At 49.5% G+C, this 14,980-nt stretch overlaps 1 protein-coding gene across 3 annotated transcripts in view; it reads right to left on the bottom strand.

Annotated features, from left to right (window-relative positions):
• Nucleotides 1–373: 373 nt before the first annotated feature.
• The window catches only part of TMEM72 (transmembrane protein 72), a 30,686-nt gene continuing 16,079 nt past the window's right edge, over nt 374–14,980 (bottom strand). For 2 of the 3 annotated variants that reach the window (XM_072806259.1, XM_072806261.1), the window contains exons 2-5: nt 12,591–12,657; nt 8,702–8,773; nt 6,987–7,126; nt 374–5,572 (exon numbers count right to left, since the gene is read on the bottom strand). In XM_072806259.1, coding sequence (XP_072662360.1) covers nt 5,094–5,572; nt 6,987–7,126; nt 8,702–8,773; nt 12,591–12,657 — 758 coding nt within the window. In that variant the 3' untranslated portion in view covers nt 374–5,093. Of the gene's footprint in view, nt 5,573–6,986; nt 7,127–8,701; nt 8,774–10,296; nt 10,588–12,590; nt 12,658–14,980 lie in introns of those variants that run through there. The other variant, XM_072806260.1, reaches the window with a different exon arrangement.

Genomic DNA, 14,980 nt, shown 5'->3' with positions numbered 1-14,980 from the left:
TGCCTTCAGCCCTGGGTGTGGTCTGGAGACCCAGGATCGAGTCCCACATCCAGCTCCCTGTATGGAGCCTGCTTTTCCCTCTTCTGTGTCTCTGCCTCTTTCTCTGTGTATATCATAAATAAATAAATAAAATCTTTAAAAAAATAAAGTTCAACAAAATTGACAATCTTTTAGCTAGGATGACCAGGCAGAACAGGGAAAAGACTCAAGTTACAGAAATGAAAGGGACTGTAGCATAGTATTATGAACAATATGACACCAACAAATTAGATAACTTGGATGAAATGGACAAATTCCTAAAATGGTGATAGATGTGCTAAGTAACTTGGTTGTGGAAATCATTTTACAATGAATGTGTAAATTAAATTTCACATTGTACACTTAAATATATATAATTTTATTTGTCAATTATACCTCAATAAAGCTGAGAAAAAAGGAAAATGATTCCATTTACAGAAGCATGAAAAAAGAACAAAATACTTAGGAATAATTTTACAAAGAAGGGTAAAGCTTGCACATAACATTGAAAGAGTTTGAAGACAATCTAAATAAATAGAAAGGCACCATACATTGATGGGATGGAAGAATTTACATTGTGAAGATGGCAATGCTCTCAAAACTGATCTGCAGAGTCCATGAAATAAATCCCTATCAAAATTCCAGCTGGCTTTTTTTTTTCAAATATTGACAAGCTGATCCTTTATCATATGGAAATATGAAGGACCTTGAAAACCAAACCATCTTGAAAAAAGAATAAAGTTGGGGGCTTATACTTCCTAATTTCAAAATATACTTACTACAAAGGTACAGTTATCTGTGCTAATGCCATAAGGACAGATACACAGATCAATGGAATAGAGCTGCAAGTGCAGAAATTTATGGTCTATAAATTTTCAACAAAGGAGGCAAAACAATTTAATTCAATAAATGGTGCTGGGCCAACTGGATATCCACAAGTGAAATAATTAATTTAGACTCCACATTACACCATGCACAAAAATCACCCCCAACTGTTATTTCTAAATTTAAGAACCCAAACTATAAAACTCTTAGAAAAAATATAGGAATAAACCTTCATGACCTTTGGTTAGGCAATGGCCTCTTAGATTTGGCCACAAAACAATAAGCAACAAAAGAAAAGAAATAGATAAGCTGGACTTCACCAAAATGTAATCTTTTGTATTTCAAAGGGCACTACCAAGAAAGTGAAAAGGCAACCCATGGGATGGAAGAAAATATTTGTAAATCAAGTATCTGGTAAGGGCCTAGTATATGAAGATATAAGAAACTTTAACAACTCAAAAGACAACCCAGTTTCAAAAAGGCAAAGAATTTGAATAGACATTTCTCAAAGAAGATACACAAATGGTCAACAATGACATGAAAAGATGCTCTACCCTGTGAGACATTAGAGAAATGAATGTAAAAACCACAATGAATGGATGACAATAATGAAAAGGACATTAACAAATGTTGGTGAGGATGTGGAGAAATCATTGTTAGTGGCAATGTAAAATGATGTAGCACCTTTGGAAAACATTTGGCAGTTTTATAAGAAGTTAGACCTTGAGTTACTATTTGATCCAGTGATTCCACCCCTATGCAGATGTCAAAGAGAAATGAAAATATATATCCACCTCAAAATATGAATGTTCATAGCAACATTGTTCATGATAGGCACAAAGTCTAAACAACCCAAATGTCCATCAGCAAATGAAGAGATAAACACAATGTGGCATATACCTATAATGGAATATTTTTCAGCCACAAAAAGGAGGAACATAAGGATACATGTTACAACATGGATGAACCTTGAAAATATTATGTTAAGTGAACAAAGCAAATAACAAAAGGCCACATATTATATGATTCCACTTATATGAAATGCAAGAATAGGAGAATCTATAAAGAGAGAAAGTAGATAAATGGTTCTTTTGGATGGCGTTGGGGTTGTGATTGTTAATGGGTACCAGGTTTTTTTTAGGAGTGATGAAAATATTGTGAACTTAGATTGTGATGAACTTGATTATGAGTATACTAAAAATAATTTAATTGTGCACTTTAAATTGGTGAATTTTATGGTTTGTGAAACATATCTCAGTAAGTATGTTTTAAAAACAAAAAAGAGAAGAAAGAAAGAAGAAAGAAAGAAAAAGAAAGAAAGAAAGAAAGAAAAAGAAGAAAGAAAGAAAGAAAGAAAGAAAGAAAGAAAGAAAGAAAGAAAGAAAGAAAGGAAGGAAGGAAGGAAGGAAGGAAGGAAGGAAGGAGACAGAATGGATATACTGGATCTACTGGATTGCACACACACAACCCCCCCCCCCCAAGTATATCCTCATGATTGATGATCTGCTGTGGCTCTCTGTCTAAGCTGGACGGTGGTGGCTACACTTTTCCAAGGCTCAAGCCCTGGAATCTGGAGTGGAGAAAGGAATTTTTGGACCTGCACTGGCCTTGCCACTGAGACATATCTTGCTTCCTCAGTGCTTCCTTACATTGTGTCTTCCTTGCAGGGCACTCACACATGGCATGAGGCCCTTGCAGTGATTGGGACATGCACTCACACTGGCCTGGATGATTTTGTAACCTGAACAGCACTTTCCCCATCCTTTTGGTTGAATCACTGCACCAATCCTGAGAGAAGTGCTGTTATTCCCACATAATAGGGGAACCTGAAACCAGAGAAGTTGAAGGTTGGCCAAGGTCTATCAGCAGGTTAGAAGCAGAGCCAATGATCCCAGCCCAATGTTCTTTCTACTTCCAATTGCTCTGTTCCATGTCTACAAAATGTCTGCTCCACTTTCTGCTGGGAAAGGGAAAAGAACAGGATAGGATCAGCCATTCTGGTCTTCGTTTCTCATCAGGGAAAAGGGTTATTACAACATCTTTACGGGCTAGCTGTGGGTAGGGATGCGCTGGTAGAATGTCTTGGGCTGAGAATCAAATGATGACATGTGGTGTTCATCTGCTCATCAGGAGGTGCCACTTTCTTGTCTGGTCTACTGACAGAGGTGAGGGGCTCCAGGCTGTTTAATGATCTCATCCCAGCTGTGCTGTTGTTGTTTTTGTTGGCAGCAACAGCATGTTTGATAGAATTATTTTGCTAAGTTAGGGAAGATCATAATTGTTTGAGCCCCTAAAGCATAGCCAGCAAACTCTCGCTTTACTGATGATGGACACCGGGAAGTCCAGATGTCTCAGGAGGGCAGGAGCATCATATCACCTGGAACTCTTGACATGTGCCTCCCCTCTAAGACCCATTCCAAACAATGCTCTGCTCCTTGGGTTTACAGAAGTGTTTATTAAACAGCTCTGATACTGCACTTCAGGGTTTGCTTCTTGTGAACTGGTCATCCGTCCCCACCCTGCTGGCTGGGGTTCTGAGAACCGAGAACAGAGCAGAGCAGCCTCCCATGCCTGTTCTGTGAGGGTGCCTGTGTCTATCGAATTCCCCTAACGCATGTGACAGGTGCAGAACCCCTGGCTCCTCCCCACATAGGCTTCTTCTGCGCCAAGGGGCCTGCCTGGGATATCTGGCCCATTAGGAACTGGGCGCCATTCCTGTCTACCAATACCCACATTCTGTTATTACTGTGTGGACTCTCAGATTCTGAAGCTCTTCTCTGGTGGCAGACAAGCAGTTTCGCCACTTCCATTATCAAGGGCTCATGAGAACATATTTATTTGTTTGTTCTCTCTTGGTTTTACAGGAAGAACGGGAAGAGGGCTGCTCATTTGGGACACCTGTTGAATTTAGGCACCAGACTGATCATCTGGCCGTTATTCCCACATGTTTGCAAAGTAACTCCTAGGGGATGTCTAAAAATGTCAGGAATGAACACATGTTTATTACCTAGTCCTTAAATTATGTGCTCTAAGGGTTGCTCTGTGGAACTGGGGTGCTTGCTCTCTCACACACACACTGGGAAACACTATCACTGTTTCTACAGATCACCCATTCACTGAGATTGCCTATGAAGAATAATGTGTCTGGTCTTCTGTGCAATAATCCCACGGGCCAAATGACACTTTTTTGAAAACCTTTGAAGGAATTTCTGATTCAAATTTCTTTGTTTGTTCTAGGTTAATGGTCACTTCTGTAGTCCAGTGGCAGAGAGTTAGCCTGCCTGCCCACTTCCCTCCTATCTCCCCTCTTCCCCTCCCCTTCTCTCCCTTACATTTTAAACAAATGTGTACTTATCACCTATTCTGCCACCAGGCCAGTAGGCATGGTACAGCCACTTCTCTGGGCTGTGTGTCTCCGGAGCACCGTTTCCCTGCCCACCCCCCACACCACAGGCTCTGTGTGCTGTGCTGTGCTGTGCTGTGCTGGGGCTCTCATTGCTGAATCGTTGTTGCCTTCCAAGATCTTTTAGTTTACATCATCTGCATGGAATCTCTCAGGAAAGTTCATGTGGTGGGGATGTGGGGAGTCCTCAGTGATGCTTCTGGAATGAGCTTGCTTTTCCCTGCAGTGAGAACAGAGTGGCATTGTTCCCTGAAGGGCTCTGTAACTCCTGCTGCCCAGCACCAGCCCCAGGCATGCAGAGAATGCGGCCCACTGCTCCTGCTGCTCCCATCCTTCGGGGCTTGCAGCCTTGCTTCCCTTAGGAGCAATCTCACCAGGGGGTTGGGATCTAGGGCCACCTTCCACACCTGTCTTTGAGATGCTTAAGGAGTCAACACGTCCTTGGGCCTTCGGAGCTGGATTGTTGCCTCAGAGATGGGATGGATGATGAGTCCTTGCTGAGTGCTGGGCCCCCATGTCAGGAGCAAGAGAAGTCCATTGGCTTCTGGGGCTGAAGGGGCCTTATGCAAAGCACAAGGATCTCCCCGACTCCACGTCTGGGAAGGAGGAAGCTCTATTGGCTTGAGGCAACATTAGCTTCATTTGTGCCTTCCTTGAGGCCTCTGTAGGACCTGCCATGCCACTCGATGGTCCCGGAAGCCATGGGGATATCTGGTCACCCCTTGAAGCACTAACTTGTGAGAACCCCAATCTCCCTGGAGGGCCCCCAGACACCAGGAAACTGCAGGCAGGGCCATCAATCAATGCAGACCCCTTGCTGAGTTTCCCTGAGGCTGGAGCAAGTCACTCAGAATAGGTTGGTGTCTGTGAGAGAAGATAGGAAGATAGGGGCTTGTGGGGGAGGGATGATAGGGGTGGTGTCAGAGGTGGTCTCCTCAGGCTCACTGTCCCCATCATCCGGGTTTTCGGTGAGAGATGGGATGATTCTGACCATACTGTCTTCAAAGTGTACCTGCTTCTTCTTGACCAATGAGTCAGCTGGCTCCAGCGTCAGCTCGGTCAGAGTGTCTGGGTGCTGGAGGGCATTGGGCTTCTTGGTCCCCTTCAGAATGCTCTTCATGTGGATGAGGAGGGAGCCGGTCCCCTCTTTGAGGGCTCCGTGGAAGGTGTAGGTTTGCTCAGTGTCCCCCGAGCCTGTGGTGCTCACGGCACTGCTGGAAGGGTCCGTGTACTGCTCTGCAGGAGCCAGCACCTCTGGGTCAGCTTTGCTTTTCTTCTGTTTGCTCAGCAGGAAGTAGGCCAAGCCAGTGATGATGAGCATGGAACCTGGAAGGGATGTGGGAGGTCAGGATGCTAGACATGTGTCAGAGAAGAGCCAGAGGCTGTCCAAGCCCACCATTCCAAAGGGCCACCGTGGCACACTCAGGCCCTCTGGGCTCCAGCCTGTGCATCTAATCTGTTCTCACATACCCACTTCAGATTCAGGGGGCTGGCCTGATGTCTGGCTAAGGGATGTCAATGGGGCCAGAGTTGTGCTGGGGCCCTCAGCCTGATGGTTAGCTGGGGACCCTGTGCCTGAGGCCCCCTGCCTGTTGACAGCCAACCCTGGTGCTGCCTGCTTGGCCTCTCATCACCATGCTTGGCCATACTCTTAGGATAATATGTTGGGTTGGGGCTGCAGTGCCTGCAGTGGGCCTGCACTCTATTTTGGATACTGGACATCCACTGCTGAACTGGGCTTCCTTCCATTCCCAGAAGTGGGGAGATGCTCTTTCCTCAGCTTCCCTAATAAACATGGAGGAAAGTGTAAATCCTATTGGGTGGGGCTGGCCTAGCCTGGGTGCCTCTCTTATGTGTACTCCCTACAACCTCACCCCCTCGACCCCTGGTCTCCAAGTCAGAGGTCCCTCTGTCTCAGGCTGACATTGTTCTGCTCTGGGTCTCCTGTCAGGAGACCTGTCCTATCCAGAGGAAGCCTCTGGGCATCTCTCCTTCTCTAAGGAGTGGGAGGTTGTGGCTTGCTTTGATCTCAGCAATGCTGAATCCTCTGGAGTCCACTGAAGGCTGGGCAGAGTGGCCTTGATGCTGTGACAGGTACATTAAAAGAAACCGCAGGAAAGAGGAGGAGGCTCTGCCTTTCAACTTTGCCTCTCTGCCCACTGGGCTTCCTGGCATTTTAGGCAGGTCATGGGGAGGGACATGGTTTTCACAGCTAGGGAGTCTGGGAACAGAAGGGTACTAGCTGGAGAGGTTGTGGACAAAACCCAGGGCTGGGAGCACTGAGTCCTGGCTTCTAGCTGACTGGCACGACCTCTGAGGTAGAGCGGGAGATGAGGAGGCTCTGAGGGGATGCCCGGGGTCCCATCATGGCATGCCTTCTAAACCAGGCTGAGGAGTTTTAGACCTGAATGGGTAGGCACTGGGGAGCCATGGAGGGGTTTGGACAGAGAGGTGACTAGCTCACACTCTCTGAAGGCTCAGATCACACATAAGCATTGGGTGAAAAGTCTCCGTTTGTGGGTGCAGCCTCGGGGCCTACATGAAGGGACATTCCTGCCTCTTGGTCAGCAGGATATCTGATACTTCCTCATCCCCATGACCTAGGCCAGAGAAGTCAGTGGAGCCAGTGGGGCCTTGGAGCCAGTGTCACTGAGGCCTGGAGAGGAGGGATTCAGCCTCTCCTGCTCAGAGCCCCCTGTGGTGGGGGATCCCTGCCTTCACTAATTCCTGGAGCTCCTACCTGGGATGGTCACGTGCCAGACCAGGACAGGGTGGAGAAAGCAGGCCACGGACAGCAGCACGTATGCCAGGAACTTCTGGAAGCAGCCTAACCAGTGGGCTTTCTCCCTTGCTCTGTAGGCCAGGGACTCTGGCTGACACCTGGTGGGAGGGAGTCCAGGATTAGCAGGAAACAGGAAACAACCCAGAAAAGCCCCAGCAACATGTGCAGCGATTAGAGGCTGGGATTGGGATCTGCCAAGCCCACGTTATCTTTAGTGGCCTCTGGCTGAACACTCCCCAGGGGCTAGGGTCCTCATCCTGGGTTCCACAGTTAGGGGTGTTTCCTGAGTCCTTCCAGAGGGCCCACAGTTTTTCTGAAAGCCTGCCTAATCCTGTCTTTCTATAATGGTGAAGGGATCTAAATGATACCATGATTCAACAAAGTCAGTGAGAAGAATAGGAGACTCAGGGGCCCATTTGGAGGTCCCCAGTGGAGTGGAGAAGGCACACAGTATGGGAAACAGCTGGCTGGGGACAGTTGTGTGGACGGTGCACCACACAAGCTGCCTGGCCACCTGAGTGAACTGGCTGGAACCCAGGTCCACCTTGCTCACAGAGCCTCACCTAGCCATAAGATGGCATCAGCCCAGAGGGGCTTCTTTGTGAACTGGCCTGGAGGGATCACACTTGGGCCTGGCAGAGGACTGATGTTGAGGAGGTTTCCTCAGGAGTTTTGCCTCCAGGCTTCAGAGGAGGAAAGGACCTGCCTTTAGCTTTGTCTCCTTCATCCTCTGAATTGGTCTGGAGCAGGGGTCTGTCTAGGCTGGTTTGGGGGCAGTGGTGGGGGTTGGAGGATGATGGGCTGGTCCAGAGCACAGTCCTCCTTCCAGGCACCATAGCTATGGCTCATTGGTGCCCTCTGGTGGACACTTTTGTGACCAGACCCTGGCTGAGAGAGGAGGGAGTCCAGAGCTGGGTGAAATGCCTCTTTGGACTCAGTGTTCCTCCTTCCTCTGTGCTGGAGAAGTTGCTAAGATTCCTTGGCAGTGACATTCATCAGAAAGGAGGAAGCCTGTTGCCTCAGGGCTGGGAAACTTGGGAGGCAGCTGATCGTCTTGCAAGGTACTAGGACAGCTGGATTTGAGGCCTGGCTCTTTCTCTGACTACTGAGAGGCACAACTGTTTGGGTTCTGAGAGTTGTGGTCCAGGGACAGCCCTTGGCCACCCTGCTGACAGTTTCTATGAACTGAGCACTGCTGGACAGCAAGTATGGGCCTCCATGGCCATGTGGCTTCCCAAGATCCTTGTAGCCCTTGACTTGTGCCTGGGTCCTAGCAGGAAAAAGAGCCAGTTCCCAAATCTAACTCTGCTTACTCCAAGACCACCCGGCCTTCTGCAGGGCCATCACCTCTCCATGGGTGCCTGGGGTGGCACATGCAGCTGTGGGCTGTTCCTGGAGGTGGGGATGGCCTCTGCAGGGGATGCTAGGTGGGGATAGGCCCTGTGTGAATGCTTCACTCCACTCCCCTGATTGGGAGCAGAGCAAGGGGACTGCTGAACCCTGCAGAGCTGAGCCCATGTCCAGGCAGGGGCTAGCTGTGCTGCAGGGAGGGAACCCATCTGCAGCTTCTTTGGGAGCGGGACATCACAGGGGGATGTGGCCTCACGGAAGGAGGGGTCTGGGGGTGTCTGGGGCTAGGAGGTGATGGAAGGGCTGCTCTTGAGGCTACTTACTGGAAGCAGATGGCCAGCAGCTGAGACACAAAGTAGGCCCCTTCACACACGGAGATGACAGCTCCTATAAACCTGTGGTGGATACAGATAAGGGAAGTCTGCTGTCATCCGATCTGCCCTTCACTCTCCCATGGCCTGTTTCCTCATAGCATTTGGGGCTCCTGGCCATCTATGGCCAACAAACTGACCAGGAGTTTCCTGACCTAATGCTGCCGCCCAGCCAGCATCTTCCAGGAGTTGCCTTGATGCCAGGACCTGTGCTGGGTTGGGCCTCAGTGGAGGGGTGGGAGCCAGGGCCCAGAGATGGGTGAGGGAGTACAGGCCAGCAGGGGAGGCTGCCTTGATCCCAGCCCCTGTGTGGCTAGAGGCAGGCACGTCTTTCTCCCTTCTGTCATGAGGATAACATTCACTACTTGGTTGTGCCAACCTTAAGTTTGGATCTGTTCCAGACTCCTTCCTTCTCCCCCTTTTCCCACTATCCAAACAGTTTCTGACTTCACCTATATGACCTGAGTTTGGGTACTGCCCCCTTGAGCCCTGCACTCATCTCTCCTTTTCTGCCTCCCTAATGCCCTGCCATCTGCTCTCCTCTCCCGCCCCTCTATCTGTCCCTACTGGCTGTCCTGAGGGCTCCTTCTGACACCTGAATGTGATGATATTCTCCCCAGTCCAGAAAGCCTCAAACTCCTCATGTTCCAAGTGTGGTACAGGGAACTTCCAATCAGAATCTTCTGGAAAATATGTAAAATCATATATTTCTGTGCTAGCCTCATGTCATGATACATCAGAATGTTCAGGAATGGAACTTACATGCTTTATTGGAGGATCCCACTGGCCTATAAAATTGAAATTTCTTAGCATGCCTTTAAAGCCTTACATGAACTTCTATAGTTCTCCGAATACTCAGGAAGCTACCAGGTGCCACAGGGACTTTGCACAAGCTAGTTCCTCTAGGAAGGACTCCTCTTTCCTCCTTTTGTCTGTCTGGTGCCCTCTTGCTTGGTGTGACCTGAGCTACCAGTCTGTGAACTCATTTTGGCAGTTCCCTCTCTAATTCTTCTCTACAGCCCAGGCCCACTCTGGGAATGGCTTATTGTTAAGTGCTCCATGGACATCACTAGAGTGAATAAATGAGTGAATGAATGAATAGATGTTTGTAAAGCCTCTCAAATGTGGCACATAGTGCTCATTAGATAAATGTTAGTTATTATCGTTTTTTTCTCTTTCTCCATGAGCATTTAGTACTTAATCCCTATTCTCTCTTACTCTCTCTCTCAGTATCTCCTTAACCCTTATCCCTCAACTTTTAGATTGAATAACTGACATTACATAATGAGCACTCTGTGCCAAGCATGTTCTAAGGACTTTAGAAGTATCAATTCATTTAGTCCTTCTAACAATTTTATTGTTAAAGCACTGTAATAACCCTCAGCCTACAGCTATGGGCACTGAGGCACAGAAAGGTCAGGCTCCTTGCTGTGGTCACACAGCAGATCACAAGCAGGGGCAATATTTGAACCCAGCACCTAGACTCCTGAGCCTGTATTCCTCACAAGCACACCAGGGCACGTACTTTGTAAAACAAGTGTCATCACCTTTTTGTACATCCTGGGATGGGGGACCAGGAGGAAACTGAGGCTTGGGCAGTAGAGTGACTTGGCAGGTGTCCTGTCTGGTGCTATAGAGGCTGTGCCTTTTGAGGCCCGGAAAGTCTGGTCGCTCAGGTGGGGCAGTGAATCCAAGCCGAGAGCCCTGCTGTGGTTGCAAGATCCTACGAACCACGGTCTCTGCCCTGGGGCACCACACTAGCCACTCAGACTCTTCAGCCAATGGTGTGTCTGCTGTTTGGGGTGAGTGTGAGGAAGGCGGGTGAGGGATTCCCGCAGGAAGGAGAATGACAGGAGAGGAAGCTGATGTGTAGAGAAGTAGAGAAGAACAAAGACAAAACCAGTGATAGCTCAGTTCCTACTGGAGCCTGCTCTTGGCCTCGGCCCTGCTGGGTCCCCGGGATACAGTGCAGGGAGTGACAGCCCTACAGGGGTGTGCTACAATTGAGAGTGTGCTACACTCTGAGTGTGAGGGAACACAGAGGCAGGAGTCTGAGATCTGCAGAGGAGACTGCATGTGTGTAAGGAAGGGCAGGAGATGGTGAGGGAAGAGGGAAGCAGGATGCTGAGATGGCCCTTGAGGAGTGAGTGTGAGTGCAGGAGGGATGGGCAGGCGGGCAGTGGCTGCCCATCCCGTGGGGGGCTGAAGCAGTACATAAACTACTGCACAGTGAGGGCTGGGGGGTCCTGAGGCTAGAAATAATGTCTTCCAGGCCTGGGCCACAAGGTGATCAGATGGGCCCTCGGGACAGGGACAGAACAATGAGGAAGGGGCAGGCTTCTGGGCAGGATGCAGTTTGCATTAACTGGCTATGGAGCTGACCTGTTACAGTAAGACAATCACACTTACCCCTTACCTGAAGTGACATTTGTGGGGAAGCTAGGTAGAAAGAGAGGATGAGAGAAAAGAGGAAGACCAGGCTTGCTTCTGGATTCCAGGGAGACAGTGCACGGCAGCTGTGGACAGGCTCAGTAAGACACGGAAGGAGTTCAGAGCGAAGAGAAGTCACTTTCAGGCAGCAGGGGCTCCAGGCTTGGGGCAGGCTTCCCAGGGCAGAATGCCAGGAAGGAATATCAGGCTTTGGCAATGTCGAGGTGGGTGGTAAGTCACCCCAGGTGCTCGATGGGATGAGCGACGGCTTGGAGGTGAGGTGATGTAGGTGAGTTTGAAGAAGAGTCAGAAGCTCCTGAGGTGTGTGTAAGTTCAGTGACCAGAAATAAAGTGGAGGCTGGAAAATGGCAGAAAAATATGGCCTGGAGGCCGTGGCAGGGGCTGTCCGGAATAGCCCTGCATTTCTAGGTGGCTAACTTTGTGGTAGTGTGGAAATGCGCTAGGAGGGTGGAAGACTGCTGGGAGATAGTGGGTGTGATCCACTGAGCAAATCAAAGAGCTGCCCTGAGCAGGGAGGCAGGGATGGAGGTGGATGTTGTTGGGAAGGAGGCATCCTGGGGACCCTATAGGCAAACCATGGCCCAGAAGCACAGGAACTCTGTGTCTCTCAGAAGGGGGCTGCTGGAGAAGCTGGTTGGTCAGAGCTGGCAGGGACCCCAAGCTTTCCTCCCTCTTCAGGCCGCCACAGCCCAGTGATCTCCTTCCCACTGGCAGGCATTTGTGGACGCGGCTGGCAGGGAAGAAAGGATAGAGGCTAGGGAACTCAGTGGCCCCAGGCCTGAGTCTGGGCCCTGTTGCTCATAAGTTTGTTGACATGGGCTGAGCTGCTTATTCCCTCTGAAGTTCCTAATCTGAAAAACTAGGTCAGTATGCACTTCTACAGTGCTGTCAGTTAAAGGACACAATGTAAATAAAACATTTTTCTGTGCTTGACATGCAGAAGGGCTCAAATACATAGTCTTGAGCTGATTCCTCTCTCTTTAAAATAAGAGCTCAGTTAATATTTGCTGACAAAGAAATGATGGAAAAGATGGATGGATGGACAGATGGCTGGCTGGATAGATAGTAGTCAATGGCTGGCTGGCTGGGCTGGGTGGATGGATAGGCAGGTAGATGGATGGCTGGCGGTTGAATGGATGGATGGGAGGATGGGTGAGTAGGTGGATGGATGGGAGGATAATTATTTTATTTAGGTAGTGATCTGACCAAAGCCCTGCCCAAACTAAGACAATATCCTAGAAGCCCCCTCTGCTTCTTCCACCTGTGGGACATGATAGAGTTAGCGTGGGAAAGGGGTAGGGGGCTGCTCTGTGTTAGTCTGACAAGACAGACTCAGGGGGAGCCAGAGCACAACACTCAGGCAAGGAGGGGCCCATGCAAACATACTCACAGCAAATAAAAAGCCAGGCTTTTGAACTGCCCCTGGAGGAAGGTCTCAGTGCCCACGCCGATCAACACTAAGAGGGGAAGAGAAGAGAGAGTGGGCTCAGGTGCTCTAGCCACATGTGGCCCTGCGGAAGGTTCCCCGGCTGTGGAGTGAGCCTTCTGCCTCAGGCCTGAGAATCAGGGTAGGCTCTTCTGCACACGACACTGGGATTGGTGGCTGGGAAAATGTAAGAGAGCAGGAGACTTCTGGACTGGTCTCTTGAAACCAGAGGGGTTTCAGGAAGAATCCAGAGGTCTTTTAATCCAGCCCCCAGAGCACAGATGCCTTTGCTTCTCTGCCCACATTGGGCATGCCACCACCCCTGGTGTCCCCAGAGACAACTTGTGCTAACAGGCCACCAGCCCCTCTGTTCCACAGCTGTCCTCCTCATGTCACCGCTTCAAGGGCCCTCACTGTCCTGCAGTCCATATGCATATGTGCTGTGTGTCTGGGGTCAGTGGTTGGCCATGGATGGGACCTTCCCAACCCCCATTCCCTTGCCCAGATCACTGTTCTAGCTGTTTCTGTGGCCATCTTTCCACTTGCTGGTTGGGTGGCTGTGTAACTCGCTCCTGGCTCCTGGCTCTGGACCCAGTGCTGGTTAAGCACCTGAGGGTTTGCTCTGATCAACTTCATCTCTCCTCTTGTCCTTTCTTGGCAGTTGGTGTTTGTGCTCAAGCACCTGACCTTCCATTTGTCTGGGGTGAATTTTGTCCTGGATCTACCTTTCCAGACTTTGCTGGATCTGGGCTGTCCTCTCACAGGGATCCCCTTGCTCTCTTTGTGCCACTCAATGAGCTATGACTCAGACCCCATCCACTCACCGATGGGAACATTCTGTAGACAGCATGGAGGTGTCCTGAAACCCTCCTGCAAGGCTGCGTGGCCCACTAACTTGAGTTCTTTCCGGTCCTACCTGATTACACTGCACGCATCCTACATTTCTCTCTGGGCTCAGATGACACACCCTGGTATTGGCTGAATTATGGCTCCACCATGTGTCCTTCCCAGAAAATCAAGACGGTGGGGCTAGGCTGTGGTATCTGGTGGCCTGTAGGTGGCCCCTTCATCTCTGCTGTCTGGGAGACTGCTTCCCTGGGTCTGATGACTCCTCTCCTCCCTGGCAGAGACACAATGTAAACTTCTGGCCGGGGTGTCCTGAGCCCTTTATCCCCTGTGGAAATTCTCCCTCCCTCCTGAGCAGCAGTGCAGAGCTCCTCACTTAAGCCACCAGCACCCCCCCCCCCACTTTTGAGGGGACTGGGTTGTGGAAGGACTTTAGGAAGAAGGGGACAGAATGCTTCAATCTAGGAAGAGAGGGAGGTGCCTAAGTATGCTTAGTGTCAGGGGGCCCCAGAGGGCTCCAGTGCCCCACTGGGCTTGGTCTGGAGGAGGTTTGGGTGGAGGACACTGTGCCTCTGCCCTCTCCAGGGGCTAGAGCTTCACTGCCTTGTACCAGGCAAGCGCCGGGAGTGCTGGTCAGCCACACACACTTCCAGAGGGTCAGCATGACCTGTAGAGCACTTCATGCTTCATACACAGGGGTCATGCTCATCCTGGCTCCCTGTAGCATCCCTGAGACATGGGGAGATCTATGCTTCCTATTTTATGAGGAGGAAATCGAGTCACCTTGTGTAGTTCTTCCAAGGACACATCAGACAGTAAAGGACCTGCAGACCAAATTCAAGACTCTGGATACAGAGTCTTGAGTTTCCTGATTTCCACTACTAGTGTTTGTGTGTGTGTGGTGTGTATGTGTGGCATTGTAGTGTGTGATGTGTGTGTGCATGTGTGTGTGTGATGGGTATATGATAAGTGCATGTGTGGTGTGTGATGTGTACATGCATGGTATGTGATGTGTGTATATGTGTGTGATGTGTGTGATGGGCATGTGATGTGTGCATGTGTATGTGACATATGCATATATGTGTGGTGTGTGTGATGTGTGCGGGCTGTGTGTACGTACTGCGGGCAGATGCCCATCTACTTAGTTTTCACTATATATCCTGTCCTGTTCTCAACACTTCGCATTTATTAGCTCTTTAAACCATCACAACAATCTTACATGAAACTACGATGTGATCCTCATTTTACAGAAGGGAAACAGGCGCCGAGAGTGTAGGCAAAACAAACCTAAGTCATTCCAGCATTGTAGTCTTACATCTGCCGGTTAGTAGCTGAGTCACCAGGCCTCTCTGAGCCTCAGAATCCTCCTTATCCTTTCTTGCACATAATGGTTATAAGGATTCAATAAGCTGACTGATGCCAAGTACATAGCAGGTGCTCAGTCCCTTGCTTGCTTGTGGCAGGGGCTTCATTCCCGGGCCTTCTTTGGAGATTTGCAAGGCCTTGTG

Source organism: Canis lupus, chromosome 29 (assembly GCF_048164855.1).
Source record: "Canis lupus baileyi chromosome 29, mCanLup2.hap1, whole genome shotgun sequence".
Classification (NCBI taxonomy): Eukaryota; Metazoa; Chordata; class Mammalia; order Carnivora; family Canidae; genus Canis; species Canis lupus.
Note: the sequence above shows the minus strand (reverse complement) of the source record. Positions and strands in the feature narration are given on the sequence as shown.